General features: G+C 43.1%; 1 protein-coding gene across 2 annotated transcripts; it reads right to left on the bottom strand.

Moving 5' to 3' along the window:
- Positions 1 to 400: 400 nt before the first annotated feature.
- Positions 401 to 20,858, bottom strand: ubn2a (ubinuclein 2a). Of its 2 annotated transcripts, XM_068592423.1 has the most exons (17): positions 20,268 to 20,858; positions 19,335 to 19,451; positions 18,233 to 18,337; positions 17,288 to 17,398; positions 16,282 to 16,391; positions 13,653 to 14,220; positions 12,319 to 12,389; positions 11,817 to 11,946; positions 9,903 to 10,009; positions 9,394 to 9,504; positions 8,384 to 8,527; positions 7,199 to 7,249; positions 7,029 to 7,071; positions 4,726 to 6,255; positions 4,389 to 4,596; positions 3,218 to 3,286; positions 401 to 2,584 (listed from the first exon to the last, which is right to left on the bottom strand). In XM_068592423.1, exons 1-17 carry the CDS (start codon positions 20,571 to 20,573, stop codon positions 2,538 to 2,540), a joined length of 3,828 nt encoding a protein of 1,275 aa, XP_068448524.1. In that variant the 5' UTR covers positions 20,574 to 20,858; the 3' UTR covers positions 401 to 2,537. The 2 variants fall into 2 exon arrangements, with proteins under 2 accessions (XP_068448524.1, XP_068448525.1); XM_068592424.1 differs by lacking the exon at positions 3,218 to 3,286.
- Between the last annotated feature and the right edge of the window lie 790 nt (positions 20,859 to 21,648).

Below are 21,648 nucleotides of genomic sequence, written 5' to 3'. Positions count from 1 at the left end.
TGACATACACTCTGGCTTTTTATGAACTTTATGATACTGTAACTTTTTCATGGCATGCTACCCTGAAATGTTTCTGACATTTATGACTTTTTTTAGTTTCCGTTTTTTCTTCTGTAAAGCCAATTAAAAACACGACGGTTCAGAACTGTCTAAATGTTCGGCCTGAAGTGTTGCAGCTTTGTCAAGAGCCGCCTTTACAGACAACCTCACACTGACTGCACTTCCACGGGTCAGTCTGACTCCAGATGACATCTTTTGCTATCAAAATTTTTTTTAATTCATTAAATAGTTTTAAAAATAATGGGGGTTGTTCAATAATATGCTTTTTGTGATTATAATACATTTGCATCATATTCAGCACCCAAACATGTAGCAAAAAAAGAAACGTATAGAAGAATCGTCATGAAAACCATCTGTTTTGTTTAATTTGATAATTGACACACAAAAATAATCTACAAAAGACCAAATTAAGTAACCAGTTAACAACAAAATGTTATTTTTATCCTCCCCGACTCCCAAAGAAAGCACAATTCATAAGACGTCACCCACTGCTCCAGTCACATGACTTCACAATGACATCCTGAAGGACCACACGTCGACGCTCATGGGTTTACAATTTGGGGGGGGATGCAAGAATAATCACTCGAACACACACACACACACACACACAAACACTCACGCACGCAGACACACACACACACGCAGTGACCAGCAACGCCCCATCTAAGTGAGCTACAGAACAATCTTTGGCGCCATTCTCGGTGCAGCTGGTCAGTCAGACACACATGAGGAGGAACTAGTCGGGCGAGGACGAGGAGAGACTCAGGAAGAACGGTTTTGTTAACGGAGGTATTCAGCAGAGGGAAGGAATCTCTACAGGTTTGTTCAGACGGACGGCGACTGCGATTTTGGCTTCGTCTCAATGTGACGGACACACTGGGACTTTATCTGCTCCCAAAACTCACGTTTATAACGATTATAAAAGTAGTTTCACTCGGTGCTGGTCAGCAAACAAACATATCCGTTATTCCGGGTTGGGAGTGTTTACACATTATTCCAAAAGTGGTTCAGCCCACTGCTGACCTTGTAGCAGCACCAGGCAGACATGTTGTGTTGTGCATTTGCAGCAGTTCATCACTGTGTGACTCGGTTTCAGAGCTTTACACCGTTTGTATCCAATTAGCTGAACCGAGTCATGTTTTAGTGTTAATATTGGATTTTACTTTGATGCCAGCAGTTGTGAGCTTTTTCCACCAAAGTCAAAACATTTTGCACTAAGTTGCTTCTTTCCGTCGCTCTAAAATGTTGCCTCGCAGTCCGTCTGAACTCACCCCAGAGAACAGAAGTCTCGAGTGACACAACAGCTACTAACACAACTCCAGAAATGCACCGACAAGTTGAGAAGAGGTTGAAAGCCAAGCGACGACTTGTACTTTTGCATTGAGCGTTTTACAGTCCTGCATAGATCTTTTTCATACGTTTTCAATACAAACTAAGGCGTTGTGTTATATTAAGTTGGATCGAGTTAATAAGCAGAGAAAGTAAATAAAAGCTTAGCTAAAAAAAAATAATTAAAAAAACTAAAACAATTCAAGTAGGCTACAATCTTGACGTTTCTCCCCTCTCTCTCAGGCGGCTCCTCTTCAGAACAGGAGCCCAAAACTTTTTCAATTCAAGTCTTTTTTCCAGAAAAGGTCCAGTGTGATTAAACAGCACCAAAAACACACTGAGCGAGAGAGGGGCATCAAACTTACTCGCTCACTATTGTGAAAAGGGGGCACGCAGCTTTACCCATCCACACAGAATCATCTGAACGAGATTAACAGTATATTTGTTTTTTTATGTACATACACACATTCAAATAAACTTCATCGCTCTCACACCATCTCTCTCCCTCACACACACACTCTCTCTAACACACACACGCACCATAACATATTTTTGTCCCTGTGTAAATTACAAATAATTTATCAATATTAATTTAAGCTACTACTTAACAGTCATTTGTGGGAGCAGAGGTGACCACGATAACATTTCTACGGACACAACGATTCCCACATCTGAGACAAAAAGACAAGAAAATAAAAAATAAAAATCTTCTTTCTTTTCTTTTTTTTTCTTTTTGTACTGCAAGAACAAGAGTCTTGTTATTCCACATAAGCTTAAATACAACTTATATTACGTAGCGTACTACTCATCTGTATCACCACCTCGCTCTCACTCATTCCACAGTGATCAAGGTCGGTCATATGTAAACATGTTGACAAAAAATAAAAATAAGCGGAACAAAAGTAAAAGTGTTCTCGTCATTCACTCCGTCTTGTTCTCATACCCGGCTCATTAGAAAATACAGTTAAATGAAGTCATCATTGCGAACCGATTCTCCTTTAGGTCCATTTTTAAAAGAGGCAGTGGAGCCCCGCCCCTTCATACCACGTCACCGTGTCAGTCAATCAGAGAGAAGATTCCTATTGGTGGATGTGTCCAAGAGGCTGTGATGTCACCGCGCTGGTGTCGGCCTCCTGCGCTGCTATTGGTCAGTGGGTTTTCCTCTTCATGTCTCCGCCCTGGCTTTGGTTCGCATCTGAGTGGAGAGGATGGAGATGTTTAACTATTCAACGTTCACACCAGACCACGTGAAGTACAGAACTCCTTCATGATGCCACACGCACACACACACACACACACACGCACACACACACACGCACACGCACACGCACTCTATTAGTTCCTACGTGGAAAACCTTTTTCCGTCAGACGCCACATCACTGACATCTTTAACAACTTTAATCTCAGAGTCGTACCTAAACAAAGACTTCGGTTTAGCTGGTTAAACTAATTCAACTTGGAGTCTTGTATTTTGAGGCTCATCACGTGGTGAGCTAGTGCAACAGGATGATCTGTGCTTTGAGTTTGGGTCTCCTGATCTAGACGTTCAGATGTTTCTTTGGTCCGAGTGCCAGGAATAATCAGTAATCTGATTAATTTGGTGTCGCCGTTGACGGCGACATAAACACCTGAATCTTTACTGTGTATCCTGTAATCTAGTGAAACAACAAGTCATATCTGAATACCTTCAGAGGATGCTGAACACCTAAGATACTGACCCAAGCAGAAAGTTACAAAGCAAACCACGCAGCAGCCGAGCACGACAGCTCGATTTGACACAGACAGATGGAGGACGAAGAGGAGGAGGAGGAGGAGGAATGTAGATTACCTGAGAAAGCAAGCTGCAAGTGAGGAGGTAGGGCAGCCTGCGACCCTGACTGGAGACTCTTATACAGATCTGAGGAGAGATGGAGGGAAGATGAGAGGGGAGAAAGCAACAACAACAGTGAGAGGGGACATGGGAAGATGACGCACAGGATGAGGAGCATTTTAAATGAGAGGCCAGCAACAAAAGAGAGGAGAGGATCAAAGTCGGGTCGCAGCGGGTTACAAAAGGTTGAGATGAAAGAGACACAAAAGATGTGGAGAACAAAAGAGGGAGAAAGTGGTGTATAAAACAAAATGGAGCGAGGGGGCGAGAGATGAGGAGCCCAGTGGAGTGCTGGTGCACCTCAGGAAGACGTTACACACTTCAACTTATACAAGGCTGGAAATAGGATGAAAACACCACGAATAAGTAAAACTGTTCCCCTTTCTCACTTAAGTCCATCTATTCGCTCCTTATTTGTTACATCCAGCCTGCTTTTTGTAGTTGTTCTGCTTCTGGAAGTAAATGGTTCGAGGAAAACTTCTATTTTTCTGACCAATGTTGCTGTTGTGATTTAAAATTAAATGTGTCACAGCACTGTTATGGTATTAAACAAAGCAAGTTTGTAAACAGTCAAAATTATTTCTCTATAAAAATAAGAAGAAAATTATACAGTGGTCAATTGCTTGTTGTTAATGAGTTAATTATTTTTCCAAATTAGCCACAGCTGATTACATTTGCAGGCTGCAGTTGTCTTCACAGACATCACAGTCCATGTGACCTCAATTTCCCATCAGTTGCTCGGCTCGAGCCCAACAAGTGTATTTCTGGTATTTTCATGGGATTCGTTGACAATGTAAACACACACCAGTATTTATCCTTACACTAGTTTTTTTTACTGCCCCTAATATTTATACAAACAACAATACTTGTTGGATCAATTCATTGCTGGTGTATCTAACATTTGTTATTTTCTCCACAGAGCTCCATTGCTGTCCCAAACTATTAAAAGTACATCAATGAGTAACATGTTCCATCATTAAGAGGAACACACACCGTCCTGCTGCTCTCAACACTCGCTTGTCCACACACATTTGGTCTTTGGGTTAAAATCCCAAATGTTGCTCCATTTCTTTCTCCTTATAAATTTGAAGCAACAAATCCCGCGCTCATAAGTTGTGTGTCCACTCACCCATTAGGTCGCTCTGTGCTAGGGTGTATCCTGAGTTGGAGCTGGGGGCGGAGCTCATGCCAGCAACCCCTGGGACTCCTGGAGGGTTGAAATTGAGCAACGAGGGGAACTGGAAGGGCAACGAGACCGGCACCAGGCCTCCCAACATCCCGAAGCCCAGCGGCAGAGCGGAGGGGCTGCCCAGGAGGGAAGTGCCTGCTGTAGAAACCTGCAGAGACCAGATGCAAACATCGTTTGTTTATCCATTTATTCAAACATGCAACTCTATTGTCCAATTAAGAGTAACACCAAATATGAAAGCTGCTTCTGTCCGATCTTGCACCCAAAAGAAACAAACCTGTGAGAGGTGTGACGTTGTAGAGGACGTGGCCAAAGTTCCTGAAGCAGCCCAACCGTTTCCTGCCTTTAAACTCTGGTTAGCGCCACCCACCACCCTCTGCCTCTGCCCGTGATTGGCCGAGACTGAAGGTGCAGAAGAGAGCAGAGTTTTGTCTGGCCGACTGCACACAGTCGATATAACTCCCTTGTTGATGATGGAGCTGCTGTTGATGCTACTGGTGCTCGTCGTGGACTGAGCTCTCTGGCCTCCAGCCAAACTGAAGCTGGCCTGCGTCTGCTTTACCTGCCCGCCGCCCGATACACTGAAGGCGGGGCGAAACGTTTTGGGAGTTTTGGGGGAGTAGAGTTGTTGCTGTTGGCTGGGGATCATTTGATGTGAGAGCAGGTGGGAGGGCGAAGATGACGGGGAGGGCGAGGAGGAGGGAGGCGGGGTGGGTGCAGGAGGCCGAGGCGTGAGCTTGATGATGGGAGAGGAGTTGCTGCTGTGGGAGGACTTGGTGAGGGTGGCCTGCATGGGTGTGATGAAGTTGGCCTGGTGGTGGTGATAATGTGTGTGGGATTTACCTTGAGAGGTGTGTGAGGTGTGGGAGGTGTGGGAGGTGGGGGACGACGAGGAGGCCACCGGGGAGGGAGGGCAGAAGGACAAGCCAGGGTAGGTGCTAGAGTTAGAGCGGGACAGAGAGGAGGGGGAGGAAGAAGGCGTGATGCTGCTGACGCTCACGCTGCCGTTGCTGCTGATGCCGCTGGCTTTAGCGCTGCTCTTGGCCAGTCCTTGAGGGGCTCCCATAGCTCCCATGGCTCCCAGCATCCCCGCCGGGCTAACAAAGCCCTTCTGATGGGGGGGCAGCAGCGGTGAGGCGGTAGGAGGAGGCCGCTGCTTCGGGGGCGACGGGGCCGGGTGTGGATGCAGCTTGCCACTCACGCCCATCACCAAGCTCGGCCTGTGATTGGCCTGTGATGACGCCATGGTAACTAGTCTCTGAGTCTGGGTTTGGCCCATGGTGCCAGATGCTTTAATTAGGCCGTAAGGACCAACTGCAGTCCTGGAGGCCAGCGACAGACCCGCTGCCTGCACGCGAGCCAAGGAGGACGCAGCGGGAGACGAGGAAGAGGAGGTAGAAGAGGAGGTCGGTAGCGTTGTTGCTGGCAAGTTCCCAGCAGATGTCAGCGGAGCGGGCTCCGCCTTCGAGAGGCAGTGCTGCTGCGTTGTGGATGCAATGGAGGCAGAGAGCTGAGAGGCTGAGGGGTAATGAGGGGTGACAGGCGGAGGAGAGGAGGTGGGCATTTGCAGGGGCGGGGGCGACAAAGGACTGTCTGAGAAGCCCAGGCCCTTCGACGCATTGCTGAGGAGGGCCAGCGCGTGGGAGATGGAGTCCAGAGAGGGAGCGGTCAGATCCTCATCCAGCGAGTCCGACAGACAGATGGGCTCCGGAGGCGAGGAGGAGGAGAGGGGCTGGCGGGTGGAGGTCAGAGCGGATACGGAGGTGGAGGTCATCACGAGAGGTGGTTTGTGGATCCAAAGACCCTCCTAAAGAGCAGAAGACATGTGATTAGTGTCAGTGCCTCAGGGGCAGAAATAACCATGGCTTATATTCTAGTTTTACAGTTCATGGAAACTCAAAACAGATATTCTACAAGACGCAAAATGGCGCCAACGGAGCGGAGCAGCAAAGGAATCTATGAACAGGATTGTTTTTTACTACGGTCATGGTTCAATGTCACAATAGTTTTACCATTAGCTTCCCTATGATCGGTAGCTTTAATGTGCAACAGCTTCAGGAGGCATCTTAACATCGCAGTACCAGGAGAACGGAAAAGAAACATCCTTTTTAGCAAAGCTCTGAGTTGCAGAGTGGTGAGTGAAACAGGACTGTGGGAATACAAATAATACTAAATTTAGCAAGTCGGCTGTTTTTTTTCTTTTTTCTTTCCCGGGCCTTTTATTTGTTAATGTTGGCAACGCCCCCGGCTACTGTTTGAAACCAGCTTTTATACAATAGTTACAGAGAATAAAAACCCTGCAGGATGGACATAGTAACTATATTTCAGTTATATAAAATATAATTACTGAATAGCAATTATGTCTCCAGAACTGAGACAATATGATAAGAGCAGCCAAGACACATTATGAGGCACTGAGTACAGTATCGTAGTGTTGCTTTGTGATTAAAAAAAAAAAACGTTTGAATTTGTATTTTTAGTACAGTTTGTACTTTTAAACAGACAATGATATATTATGCTGAATTTTCCAAGTTAATATTTTGAGACATTATACAGTGAATGATCTGAGCGGTCACTCACCTTGGCTTTGGCCTTGGGCCCAGGCACCATTCTCCTCTTGACTCTGTATGGAAAAATACAGGCAAATATATCACACTTTGAATCACAATTTTGCATGTAAGCTCAGTCTCTGAGAAACCCCTGTTTTCTTTGAGGACACAAGTGAGATAAATAGGTATGTTTATACTTACAGGTTTCCAGTGAGGTGACTGTGAACAGCGAGGCTTTCCTTGAGCAGAATCCTGAGCAGAGAAAACACAGCGTTCATTGCCAGAGGACAAGAAACGCTCTTTATGTTAATGTTTTCATAAGAAAAAGAGTTCGTTACCAGAGTAAAAAGAACATCACTGTCATGAAGAATACAATTACAACTAATGTATGATTACTAATCTGTGCTATCAAGACGAATGAGAGAGAGATTGCACTGTAGTCGGCCCACACAAAAGAATATGGTATGGAAATTGAAGTTGGAAGTGTTTTAAATATTGTCAAAGTAATATTTGCGTAATGTTGCCACGGGAGCAACTATGTCCATTTTGTCATGACAGAGTGGGTTTTAAAAGCTACCGGCGACTTTTGTTCAGAAATATAAATTGCCACCACACACAATGACAACCAGCTGTTCGGCCTCCAGCCAACAGAAACATCAGGAGTGTGAAGATTAACTGGAAAACCATCATGTTTCAGCAAATAAGGCTTCGACATTGTGACTTCTGCTGCATTTTGCAGACCGTTAAGCTATTTCTATTGACAGCTCAACCATTACTATCGGCTTGTTAACATCCTACTTTATTCTTATTGCTCAGCATGACTAATGTTCTAAACAGTCTTAGTCACTCAGAGTTGTGGCTCTGTACCGGTTTGCATGGCTGCATGTAGTGAAGTATGATCATTGTACCGTTGCATTGATGTTTTGCAGGATTTGTCGTGTGTATGCTGATTTTGTTGCCTTAATGTCTTGCATCTGTATTTTCATTAGTTTTAGAATACCTTGCGGTTGAAAAGTAGCAAGCTGGCTAACATTGGCACATTGACAGAAATGTTGATTAATGTGCACCGTTACAAATAAAAGAAATGAACAATCCCGGGAAAATAAATATTTGGCTGCTATTTACAACAAACTTTGTTTGATGGGAAATGTGCATCCATTTACCACTAAACTCATGCTCCTCTGAAAAGAAAAAAAGGCAGAACATAACATCATTCTAGTTTAAAAAGGTCAACTCCACTGTTCTCCCCCTGGAGAATTTTCAGTAATTGCCTTATCACCATGAAGGAATTTGTTCACCAGCGGTTTTATATAATGGCTTTTTAAGCCCAACACACACAGGAAAACAAAGACACACACACACACACACACACACACACACACAGACCTGGCCTGCATCCAGCCTTTGGGCCATAGTGGTTTGGCCTCATTCTCTAAGAAGGCCTTGAGGTAGTCCTCCACAGACAGAGAGCACTGGCTCTCCATCTCGTAGCAGCTCAGCTTCACTCGCACCAAGCTGCACAGCAGGTTCCTGCACAAACACAAATGTTCAATTCAACGGAAATCCGTAACTATTAAAATCTAAATTAGGCTGCAGGTGTTGAGCACATAATGACAAAAGGAGACTGTTATTCTTCGGGGAGTCGAAGGTAATCAAAAAACCATTCCTGAAAATGTCGAGGACGTTATGAAAATGAAGAATGATTGAAAAGCAGCTGAGCAGAGAGTCGGTCTCGAGGGTTTTGTAATTACATCAGGACAGTACTACTCAGGGTTTCCACATTTATGCCGGAATAACATTCAAAGCTTCCCTAAGAAACTTGAAAGGGGAGGTTCACCATTTGTATACATCAAAGTGAGTTTGCAGGTCTTTGGAGAATCCTGTAATAAGAGTGATGTCACCAAATCTGGGGCTGTGGAGTTATAGAGACATCGGATCACCAGACCTCTGCAGCTGCTCCTCAGCTTCGTTTGGCGTTACGTTAGAAGTTACTAGAATAACACAACAAAGTCTCGGAGTGAACTATCGGTGCTTGATTTGAATTGTGGGTAATGTAGGCCCCGTGTTTTGACGAGGAGGAAGAATAAGTAGATAAATAACATAATATCTCTGGTTTCGTTGCATCAATTTGGGTTGTTTTTTTTCCAAACTGTTGTGAGTGCAATATTAAATCTGTGGAGGACCCTTTAAAAAAAGAAAGGACCCGCCTCATTAGTTTACAAAACCCAAATGTCTTATTTGTCAATCTGTAAGGCCTGTGTCAGTTCTGTTGACTGTATTAGACAAGTACAGGGGAGAACAACAGTAAACTTGAAGGTACTGAGGATACAAAGTGAAACCTGGAGCATAACAAACACACGCAACACACATCCAGCAGCACAGTCCCGGGTCATCACCTGAGCTTGTCATCCCAGGCAAACTTCTTCCGCGGGCCCATCACCCTCTTCCCAGGCTTTTCCTCATCTTCCTCCTCTGAGCCATTTTTATCGACCTCTTCTGACTGCTGCCTGCAGGGAACACACACACACACACACACACACACACACACACACACACACACACACACACACACACACACACACACACAGTCAGTAACACGTAAACGTACAGGCACACATACAAATGGTTTGAATAAACGTTATCATATAGTTTTATGGTCTGAGTGTCCAGTTACAGTAAAGGCTTATGTAGAAGCCATTTTGTCAACAAAAACTAAACATCCATATAAAAAGAATTAAAAATAGACATGTCTGTTTTGTTTCCGTTGGTAAAAATGGTGAACAGCCATAAAAGTCAGGCCCGATGACCAGCAGAGGCAGAAGACATGGAAAATTAGGACAAAGGGTTTTAGTTTAGCGTTCACATTTAATTTACTACATGAAACAAGAAATAAAGATGTACTTACTTTGCCACTCTGGCCATACAGTCCATGTTGTATCTGGCTATTTGCTCTGGCATCACACTACACACAGCCAGCTTCAGCTTCAACAGCGGTGTCCGGAGACGATCATCCTGAGAGAAAGAGAGCGAAGGAGTGGTGAAAATCGAGTCAAAGATTGAGAGCGTGGGGGAGTATTTTGATGTAATTAGTCAACACCGCTATTTAATGGTCCATGACAAAAGAAATTTAAAAGCCAGTTTTCAGTGGCAGTCTTCATCGCACTAGTCAGCCTAAATTGACATCGACAGAGCAGATGTCTGAGGATTAAAAGCTGCATGAAAAGGCACAAATAATGTGGAGAAACTGGAGGGTCAGTTATTTACAAAAGGAGCCTGATTGAAGCGGCTCAAATACTCAGAAATATTGCTGCAACTCGGAAAACAGATGGTTGGTAGGAAACACTTGGAATATGTTGATTGTTTGTCATGGAAAACAAAATGTTGTCTAACTGGAGGGCGTTAGTGTGCGTCACAAGGGACTATAAGAAATCACAGTTGGATGAGAAGAAAAACATACAATACGATCGTACAATTTCAAAGTTAGCTGCAAAAATGTAAAGAGGACTGTGAGAGACACCCTTTGCTGTTTTTGACTTGCATCTATGTATCATATACAAATTATTTGTAAACGGCCCTTATGATGGCTTATTTCCCCATTCATTTCATCTCAAGCAATGACAATTCTTTTCTAAAATTTGATACAAGATTTTCTTTATTAAACTTTCAAAAATGCTAGCGGCACCCTTTTATGTGTTGAACAGAGTTCAGACATGTATCATTTGCAAGATTATAGTCTAAACTTTTAACAGGCAAACTCTGCTTTGTTATTGGTAGAAGTTGCTGTCAACATTTTGAAGTATGAAAGATCTGATCTTCTCTCTCATCCTCATTCATTCTTCACACAACAATCTGTCAATGTTGATGTACAATGCCCTGATATTATAATGTTATTAATAATTATATTAATTGTGCCCTTCATCTTATGAAAGGCACAATTATCACGTATCGCCACTGTCATGGCAGCAGTTGACTTCAGCAGAGGTCGGTCAACACTTATCACTAACTTCCTCCTTGAAGCATTCAAAGTTCTACAGTTGAGCCAAGACACACATTGCATTGCAAAGGCTGTTGTGTAACCAAACGATGTGACACGTACGAGGTGATATTAGAATTATTGCTAAAATAGTGACCAATCATTTAAATGATTTCACAAAATCAATGTCTGTATTTTATCCCGATCGGTAACTACCTAACTGTAAATTACAGTCCATATGTCTTTGTGTGCAAATTTATGGTGATGAATGTTCACTTTGTGACGCTCTGAAGCCTCGAGGGAAAGCTTTCCTCGCCGAGCGGCCGTTACCACGTTTAACTGCAGTTTTAGCGCTACGACACCAGTGATGGGACTGAAGGAACGTATGTTGTTGTGGAGTATATCAATAGAGAAGAGAAGGGAGAGGTAAGACGCCAAACAACTTGATTAATTGCTACTTGCAGACTGCGTGGGCAGAAACGCACAAGAAGCCTACTTCACAATAACAATTTATTACATGTTTACCATTGGGCAGGCAAACATTAAAATATGCAATCGCTTAAATCAGTGTATAGGATAGAATGATGACTTTTACGGACAGTTTTTTCCCCCCAATGACTGGCTACTTCATATCTTGTGGGAGGGACCGATTACAATACATAGCCTACTTGTACTCGTTGGTAAAAAAAAAAAAAAACTAAAACACGTGCACGTTATTGCTTACAGTCTTAATGAACACTCCTATTAAAACGAGTCATTGGTGACCAACCAGCATCTCTTACTGTCCCACCATTCAAAGCAGTCTAGAAAAGACACCTGCTTACTCCAGAGAGACGCCTCACTCACCTGGATGTTAAGACTGAGCTTCTTCAGGCGTTTGAGGAGGGCTTCTTTATTACACGGCACAAACGCTTCCATGTGCGAGTAAATGCTTAAGCGCACATCAGGAGGTTGCTCTTGGACCTGCAACTCAATGCTGAGAGGAGAAAGAAGGCAGAGGGAAAGACATAACTTTGAGGTTCAAAAATCAAGAAAATGGACAGTTAAAAGAGGTTGAAAAGGGGGGGATACAGAGTGACAGACTAAAAGAGAGATGGGAGAGAGAAGAATAAAGCGTAGTTGTGCTAAATGAGGGGAGGGTAAACATAAAGTTGAAAAAACAGGAGCGAGGAATGGAAATGAGAAGCATGTCATTAACACAGACAATGAGAGACTGAGCGAAAACAAAACACTTAAAGACAGCAGGAGAGGTGGTGAGGGAAATCTGCAGAAAATGAGAGAAACACAGAAAGGGAGTAGGACTGTACTGGGATTTGGCTGACGATGATTTAAAAGCTGTCCTACTCACTCCAGGAGAATGTTATTCATGTCCAAGGTGAAAAATTTCTTCCTGCCCTCTTGATCAAACTGCCGCGAGGCCTGTGAGAGAAAAAGTTGAGTCAGCATTCCACTGGTCCATAGGAGTACAAATACATATACATGTGTATGTGATGCTGGGCCTTTTGGGGCTTTGTGCTGACAGAAACAACTCATAGGTTTGGCTGGTTTGCCTGTTCATTTTGGCTGGTTTGAAAGCTATCACTCAAACTCAAATTACAGCAATCAAGTCTTCCGTGCAGCAATTTTAGCATGAATTAAACAGACTAATGTGAAATCCACCTGTTGACCACAGGAACCGCCGAGGATCTCCTGGTCTGTGGAAGCTAGACGGCATGTATTAAGCATAGCACCATCAGCAGCTGAGTGCCCAAACTCTCCCTGATCAATCAGAAAGTGTAAATTAATGACAACGGCATGTGTTGTGCTTTAGTCCTGCTCCATATTGGGTTTAGTGCCTGAATAAAAAAAGAGAAACAGAGCAACCACACAGTAACTATCCTCCTCTGATATTCAGGTAGAACCTCTTTTTCTGTGACTTTCTACCTGTCCATTTATGACGACTCATACGGTGCAGTTGCAGTCTTGACAGGCATAATCAACCATTTCTTTGCAAATTTGTGACACCCGGCTAAAGAAAATACACAAACAACGTACAAAAGTGCTGCATGATCTGCTGCCTGTCACTGGAATGTGGCGTCTCCCCACAGAGCTGATAATGTACCACAGCAGTCACCAGAACTGTCCTGTTGCTCTGAATAACTCACAGCTCTTGATTTGTTTGTAAAAAAAATCAACCCGAAAGCAAAACAGACAAAAACTTTAAGGCCACAATGAACAGTTTTTTACTTGAGTGAACGGAAGGTTAGCAGGTCACGTGACCTGTCGTAAACCTAAGTGACGCTTCCTTTGATTAATTTAAAAAAAAAAAAGCTCCTTGGCTAGTTTGAATCTCCCAAGCTTTCCCCATATCTTTAGAAGCAACACAAAATCAATAGCTTTATTTATTTCTCTGCCTCCCTCCTCCTCACCTCTGTATAGTTCACTTGAATCATCCTTTTCAATCGCCTCTCTCTGCAACATCTAGAAAAAACAATTCTCAGCTACAAATGGACTCTGTGGCAGTGATGCCAAACCTGCTGTTTTAGTACAATACAAAACATTTAGGGATCAGCTTTGAGCCATCTTTCCCCAAGGCTTTGGAAGAGCCTATTCTCATTGGACTAATCAATAATGATGTGCCACTTCCTGAGCTCATGGGCATTTGCATTTCAGCCGTCCCCAGACAGGCTACCGATGACTCACCGCCCGCAGGTCCTCGATGCGTTTAATAAGCGGAGCGGGCAGTCCATCAGGCAGTGGAGGCGGAGGAAACAGTCCGCTAGAAGACCCCATGCCTCGCCCTTGGCCACTTCCTCCTGCTGCTGCTGCTGCTGCTCCTTTAAGTCCCGGAACACCGACTCCCAGAATGCCGTTTTCCCTGGCCGCCGCCATGGCATGCTGCTGATCAGTGTCCAACAAGCTAAAGTCTAGGTCTCCGAGGAGATCCTGCAGCTCCTTCTCGTTGGCCGAGCCGAGCAGGGACATCACAGCGGGGTCTGAGGTGAGGTCAGCTAGTGACAAGTCGCTGCTGGCAGCGTTGCCCTGTGGATTGGTGGAGTTAGAGGCCAACAGGTGGTTTGTTGAGTTGGTGGATTGTAGCTTATTGGCCACGACTCCTGTCACACCGGGTTGAGCCACGTTCGTGTTTCTTTTCCTCATCTCCTCCTTCTCCCGGGTGAACCGGCGAAGCATGGCTGCCAGGTACAGAGAGTCCTTCATCAGTTTCTTCCTCTTCTTCTTCTCCGGCCGGTGGAGGGTTAGGCCTGTAACTCTGTTGGAGGAGAGCAAAGCAGTGCCTTGTCAACAAAATGCTTGATACTCATTTTAAGTGAATGGCGATACAAGTTCTCAAACTGCATCTGGATTTTGTTTCACTTCATTCATTCGGCCCGACACAGAGTACGCTTACATGCACATGCATACCAGGGTTTTATTTTATTCAGGATATGAATCCTAAACGTATGAAGCAATCTGCCTGATTACACGATTCAAACAGTATTCCGTTTTCTGATAATTTGTGTGCAGCGGTGTCTTAATTTGTCACTATGTTCTGTACCAACAGAGAATGATTAAAGTTGTGGATGAGTGTTGACATGCCACAGTTTCTAGAGTTCTGATGAATACTCCAAAAATGTATCATAATATACTTGAATATGGGAAGAGGTACTCTGGGGTTCTGCGAGATCAACCTGCAGTCTGCTCTGAAAGATCTAATAAATAAATAAAAATATTTACATGAAAAACATCAGTTTCATGATGCACAATAGAAATAGCTGATACTATTTTTGGAGGTTACTTTCAGAGAGGTGGCATGTTGGCGTATTTGGCCCATTAGAGTGTGGATCACGGGAGTGTTTTCTGGGGGATGGCTTGTCACAGTCACTAAGAGCAAGTCACAGTCAGCATTACTGCCTCATGATAGATGTATGAGAGAATCCGCACAAAAGCACACAAGTATAATGTCACACCGGGAGATAGATTATTAGCTCAGTAAAGAGCGGACAAATGCATCATCACATATTCACAAGGGAGCACAAATGTATGGGTGTCCAAAAGGTCACCTTTTCAAGCATAGAGAGGAACTTTTCCATTTAAATAACTGTGTCTAAGTGACATTTTCTATAAAAATAGCTTGGCTTAATGGTCAGGACTTATTCAACTAGGTGGTGGACTTTCTTAGAAAGGTTTTTTCACAGATGCGTGGAAAGCGACGAGACACAGGGCCGCTTTCTCAGCTTCTCACGAGTCATTTCAATAAACATAATCCTAAAAAACCCTCCATGAAAAGGTATAAAAGTATCAACTGACACGAGCCAAACCGCATATATAAAGAAAGTAGGGCTGGGCAAAGTTGAAAAAAATGAATTAATTGATTAAGCGCAGGATTTTTCTGCGATTAATCGCATTATGCGCCAAATTCCATAATGAAGTAAAAACTAGTGTGTTGCAGCTTTTATTTTAAAGTAACGTAATCAGAACAATATAACAGCACTGTGGAGCAACAGCAAGTTAACACACACACACACACACACACACTTTTTTTTTGAACAGGTACTGTAAGGGTCCCTGTGAGGGACAAACCACTCCTTCTTTTATCTGTTGCTTACCTTAAAAGATGTTAAAGACCAGCCACTGATTCACTTTTTACAAAAGCAATAAGTGCTTTTCATATTTTTCAGCTCAGTTTTTCTTCCTCAGTGAGAAAAGTCCAGTCTGTGTGCACTGAACATCTTGTGATGTGAGGAAAGTTCTCCTCTTTGAGAGAAGAGTAAAGATCCAGAAGTGATGCTGCTTTAAAGTGCTCTGCATGGATCAGACCGCGGGGTCAGGAGCTTTGCGCATGCGCGATTAACTTTCAATCTGGACGCAGAATCTGCCGGTACATATACATGTAGTATATTTGCCCGCCTGTGAGCGCGTTTAAAGCGGCTCGCAGCAGCACCGCTGCTCGTTGAGAAGCTACAGAACAATACGTGGTTCACGTCCAACTCACTTCGTCACTGCCTGTCGGTGAGGCTACAGAAGCGTGCGCGTCTTCAAAGTGAAAGCAGTGCCGCTGTAATGCGTTCTTGGCGTTTATCTTATTTATTCATGTTTGATTGACCTCACGCGGGCCGGACTGAGAGAGCCGTGAGACGGCAGGTCTGAATTACGTCTGGAGGGATTGAAAGCGATAAGCCCCTCCCAATGCAAAAAGAAAAAAAAACATGCAGTTAACACATGATCAAATAGTTAACGCCGTTAAAGGATTGCCAGATTAATCTCACGTCAACGCGTTATCGTGCCCAGCCCTAAAAGAAAGACAATAATAATTTATTGCAATGATTCTCACCCTTGTTTAGGTACTCTGTTCTTCTTCGGGTTCTTCTCTTCCAGAATATTAACTTCCTTCTTTTTCCTCTTCTTAATTACCTGGTCCTTGTCGTCATTGGGCTTCTGAAACTAAAGCACACACTCCTTAAGTCAAAGATGCAGAAGACGACAGTGCACAGTGAAAATCAATCAATTCTGTCTGAGGAACGCACGCTGTGCCGTGTGCGTGTGTCTGCACCAGTTTGTCCTTCAGAGATCTCTCTTGATGTGGTGACGGATAACATCTACAACACGTTTCACTAAACCCTATGAAAATCAAGCTCCTGTTGGGAGGATATTGATGTGCCTGTTCAGATCCTGCAGTGTCATACGTTTCAAAAACAATGGGAAGGAACATTTTAGTAATATTATCATCAAAAAGAATCAAGGCCAAAGACCTCTTCTTGAGCTTTATTTACTTTTATTCGCTTTATTTGCTTGGGAATAAAGCAGGATTTGGGATTAAAGCTCACCCCTCTTAAAGCCAGATAAAACCATATCATTGATATAATCTGCTCATAAACTCTCACACATCTTGTGCATAATCATCCAAGTCTCATTTACCCATTCGTATGCTCACTACTTCCCAAACACATGCATCTTCTCTAAAATCTTAACTACTTAAAACAATTCTACATCAACCGTCTCACACTAAAGTGTTTTAAATGGGAAGCTTTTAGTCAAGCTTCATGTTTGAGAAGTACTTTGCATGAGACTGGATAAATGAGACTTGAATTATACTACCAGAGTTGTATGAGTGTTTGGAAACAGATGTTATGATAGCCTCATTTACTTTAAGTCATCAAGACTTTACTATGTTTTTTTATTATTATTATTCATTTCACTGTAGAGGCGTGCGAGAAATACATATGATTCTCATAACTCTTTCACAAAGTGAATTAAATCCAGAAAAATAAATACTTTCTGGCCTGAAAGTAATTTTGAAACACTTGAATAACAATTTCCTTCTGATAAAGTAGTCTCACCTTGTCCTCCTCTGGCTCCGAGTCGGAGGCCGCCCTGAACTGCAGCGTGCCCGTGTTGATGTAAAATCCCCCCAGCTTTGTGGTCAAAGAGGCCGGAACCAGCTCGTCATACTGAGGAAAAACAACAACGAAGACAGTTTGTTATATAACATCACAGGAATCTTGAAAACAGTAAATCCTCTTACACAACAAAAGCAGATCCTGTGATGTTTCTTGTTCATTTTAGGAATAAGCCTGTGTTCTTATGTTGGTCAGAGAAAATGGATGACTTGTTGTGGTCCAAAATAAATCAAATTTCACCGTCTCTCCAGGACCCAGATGAAACACTTTTCCATGACTGAGCGTATCACAACAAAATGATAAAAAAGGGTCAAACAGGCGCCGTCAACTTGTGAGCGCAAAAAAGACAGCCATCAAAACAACAACAATAATATCATATGATGGCAGAGATTCCATACAAACAGCATTGTAGTGACAGTCAGACAGTGATATCCTCTGAATACTGAGCAACTAACACTGTCAAAGAAAAACAATGACATATCCCTGCGAGGACACCAGCAGCACAGACGTCATGAGGATGATTACAGACCATAGTCTCAGGTTGGTTATAAGAAGGGACAAGAGTCTATCTTTAGAAGAGCAACTGAATGCACTGTATATAAATCAAGCCAGGAAATGAATATTTAACAGCCGAAAAATAATTTCTACCTCAACAAGAAACGGGAACAGCATTTCAGAAATGTGACGAGGACGACCAATTGAATCAGCAGATAATACGGGAGAAAAGATAACGTATTATTATTATTACTATTATTATTATTATTATTATTAAGACTGAGAGGAGACATCTGACTAAATAAAAGTGACATCCTTAAAAAAAAGAAGAAAAAAACTAAACCATAGGTGAACCATCACCTCATTATTAATAAAGTGAGGGGCACTCACAGCTTCTGTGTTGTCGATAAAGGGGTCTGTGTCGTCGTAGCCAAAGCCTATATCAATCAAATCTTGCATTCTGTCCGTCTTCTTCTTCTTCTCCTCTGTGTTAGCCTGAAAAATAATTTAAAAATATGATATAATATTAAGTTTGGATTTTGATTCCCTGGAAAATTCCCCACATTTATTCTAGTCTTACTCTTAAAATGGCCCCTTTTCAGGGTGAGTATTTACTAAACGTCCTGACTTTCTCAGTGTGGTTTATGGGTATTTGGTCCTCTTAAAGACACACATGACGGATAACTCCACCATGTCGATGCAGGCATCTTCCAGATATGCTCATTAGCCGATAACAGTCAAGAAGTTGCACAACAGAAATGTTAAACATGTTTGAGCTCATTCATAAACATTTTCTCTATTACATAATTGTACCACCACAGAGCTCTGACTAGTTAATTTTTCAAATGTAAAATTTTCCACTAATTACGTATCTAGGTCAGAATGCTGCAAAAATAAAATAAACAAAAAAGGAATTTCTATTAAAAAAAGTGTATAGGTTGCATTAATGTAAAAAATTTCAACAATCAATACATGACTGAAAATATCACTATATATATATATATATATATATATATATATATATATATATATATATATATATATATATATATATATATATATATATATATATATATACTAGAGAGAGAGAGAATAAATAAATCTGTCTCTGTTACTCCTGAGATTTGTGCCTTTTTCTTTCTATTTAAATAAAATGTACTTGACTATAAGTAACTAAATAAACAAACAGTAATTTAATCTAGAAGCCAATATTATATATATATATATATATATATATATATATATATATATATATATATATATATATATATATATATATATATATATATATATATATACATGGTCCAGAAGTATCAAAGATACTGTATATATGAGGTCATTCAGAAACTGTATCACTATGACATTTGAACTTTGAATTTCAGATTTTTCCACATATCAAGGCTTGTATCCGTTTATGTTCATCAACAGGGTATAATCCTAAAACGATCAAATTAGAAACACCTCAGAACAGAAATACAAATGTATAACTCACATATTTATTTTCAAACTTTTTTGCCAGGGCCTCCATCTGGAGCCGCTCTCCCTCATCATCGTTAAAGGGGTTGTTGGGATTGTGAGCTGGACTCAGATTTGTAGGAATATTCTTGACCTGGAACAAACGAAAATAATTATATTTAATATAATGAACAGGAATAGTCAGCGCTATGGTTCAAGTGCCCCTCACATAAAGACACCAATGACTAAACCTCAAAGTAAAGAAATGGCAAAATATCCATACATTATAACATTAGCAACAAACCAAAGTATTAATGAAATAAATAAAAAAACATGATGGTGCCATAGCCACCTTAAGATTCAAATAATAGACACTGAATTATAATGTGGTGTTGCCACTCATGTAAATAATAGGATAAACTGGATTATCCCAAACTGCACAGGATCAAAAGCAGGCGAGCTTCTCTTTGATCCCTCAGCTCTGACATTTGCCTCGCTGCTCGCTACATCCTGGTACTTCCATCAGCAATGCTCTATCATCTCTCTATCACCCGCAGCCAGAGGGCCACACTGCATGTGGCCCTTCCAAGTGCCGTAATGGCTGAGGACATGGGGCTGTTGCTGGGCAAGTCTGAGTGAGCAGGACACAGGTAGCAGCACGAGATGAGCACTATCTCTGCATGTTGAAAAAGAGGAGGTCCCTCGATAAAAAGCTGGGATCCGATGGAGCGCAGCAGAAGTTGGTTCGACACGCAGTGGACCGGCTGCGTGGGCAAAAATAATACAGCCGCTGCTGTCTTTTGTGTATAGTCGCACGAGCGGTCAGTCTCAACCGCGGAAGGACACGGTGCACTTCCCCCTCTCACTTAGCAATGACAAGTCTACGCAAACACTTGCCAAAGCAAATAAAATTAACTCCAGCGCCGGTGTCGCCCGGCCTGGAGGCGGTAGTCGAGCAGGGAGGTCTCACCTGGAGGTTTTGGATGAGTTCCCCGTAATTAAACTCGGCGGAGGAGCGGTCGTCGGGCTCCGGCAGGGACAGGTTGAGCCGCACCGTCGCCCTCTTGTCGCCTCCAGCCGTCTCCCTGTCGCCGGTTTGTCCGAGCAGCCGACCGTTGCTGGCAGCCCCCCCTGCCCCGGTCGCTGCCTCGACCTCCCCGGCTCCGCCGAAGTTGAAGTCGGCCTCCTCCTCCAGCCGGCGTTTCCTCGACTCCGCGGCTGCTCCAGCTGCGAAGGCCGAGAGGGTGACAAACTGCACTTTTCTCGGTTCGGCCATTTGGATGAGCAGCCTGCCTGAACCTCGCTCCGGACAGACGGCGACAGCGAGGAGAAGAGCTACTTCGCGAAACTACTCCAAATTGATGGCTTGAAGAGGGCTTCGCGAAGCTCCGACGGCTGCTCGCTGCCTAGACGGATGTGCGGGCCTCCTCCGCACCATGCGACACGAACTCCAGGGGTGGTGACGGTCAGGGAAAAGTTGTTTTCACGGCAGCTACTTGCATCCTCAATTTGCTATGGGGACGAGACATTCACCGGAGCCATCTTGGGTTTCGGGAGTAAATAAAATATCAGAAGAGAGGGGTCGCTGCGCCTGCGCGTACGCACAGAACGGAAGCATCGTGACGCGGTTGGGGGCGGGGCTTGGGGCGTCACGTCCAATCAACGCGTGCCCCGATCCTAAACCCGCCTCCGTCACAACCAGCGATGATAACAACACTGTCAGTACTATTATGACCTTTATAAAGTGTCCGGGTGAAGGACAGGCTGTGGGAAACATGCTGTGTGTGTTCAGATATCGATTAACAGCCTCGTCTCAATTGAACAATCAGAGGCTGTCAGCGGAAGCCTTTCTCTCTGTCTATTCAGGGAAATGCTGAATTGTGCATTTTTGTCTACAATGGCACTAGCACACACTCAAACATCAGATCCTAAACAGAAGAAAGCAAGCCCGGTGGTCGGCTGCCTCAGTTAACCAGCCCAACACAGCTGCTTCAGTTTTAGGCAGTTTACCACCTGTTGATATTCAACTGGACCGGACGTGCTCCTTATTAGAAAAAAACAAATTAAAAAAATCAATTGGTGCTGTCTTTGGTAAAAAAAAAAAAAAAAAAACACGTCTGGGTTAACCTGTTTAAAAGTTCCAGGGAAAATGTAGTTTTGGGCCCTTATTAACCTCCTGACACAACCATGCTGCCCCCGTGCAATGTGACCAGGCCTGTTCAGTTGAAAAAAGATACATTTACAAATGAAACCACTTGAATGTGGACTCAATCTGTGAAAACAGTTGCAAAATGTCTTCAATGGCAATAAAAAAAAATAAAAAAAACCCTAATGGTGTCAGTAGGGCCTTG

Source organism: Clinocottus analis, unplaced genomic scaffold, assembly GCF_023055335.1.
Source record: "Clinocottus analis isolate CAN_PGR_092001 unplaced genomic scaffold, fCliAna1.0.p SCAF_27, whole genome shotgun sequence".
Lineage (NCBI taxonomy): Eukaryota > Metazoa > Chordata > Actinopteri > Perciformes > Cottidae > Clinocottus > Clinocottus analis.
Note: the sequence above shows the minus strand (reverse complement) of the source record. Positions and strands in the feature narration are given on the sequence as shown.

Bases quoted from the DNA above. Each gene is read 5' to 3' on its own strand.
- ubn2a (XM_068592423.1), bottom strand. From the start codon at position 20,573: ATGGCCGAACCGAGAAAAGTGCAGTTTGTCACCCTCTCGGCCTTCGCA. The intron at 14,221-16,281 runs GTGAGAATCATT...CTCCTCCAACAG, and splicing joins AACAGAGTACCTAAACAAGG to AGTTACAGGCCTAACCCTCC. The intron at 11,947-12,318 runs GTGAGTAGGACA...TTCTCCTCTCAG, and splicing joins ATGAATAACATTCTCCTGGA to CATTGAGTTGCAGGTCCAAG.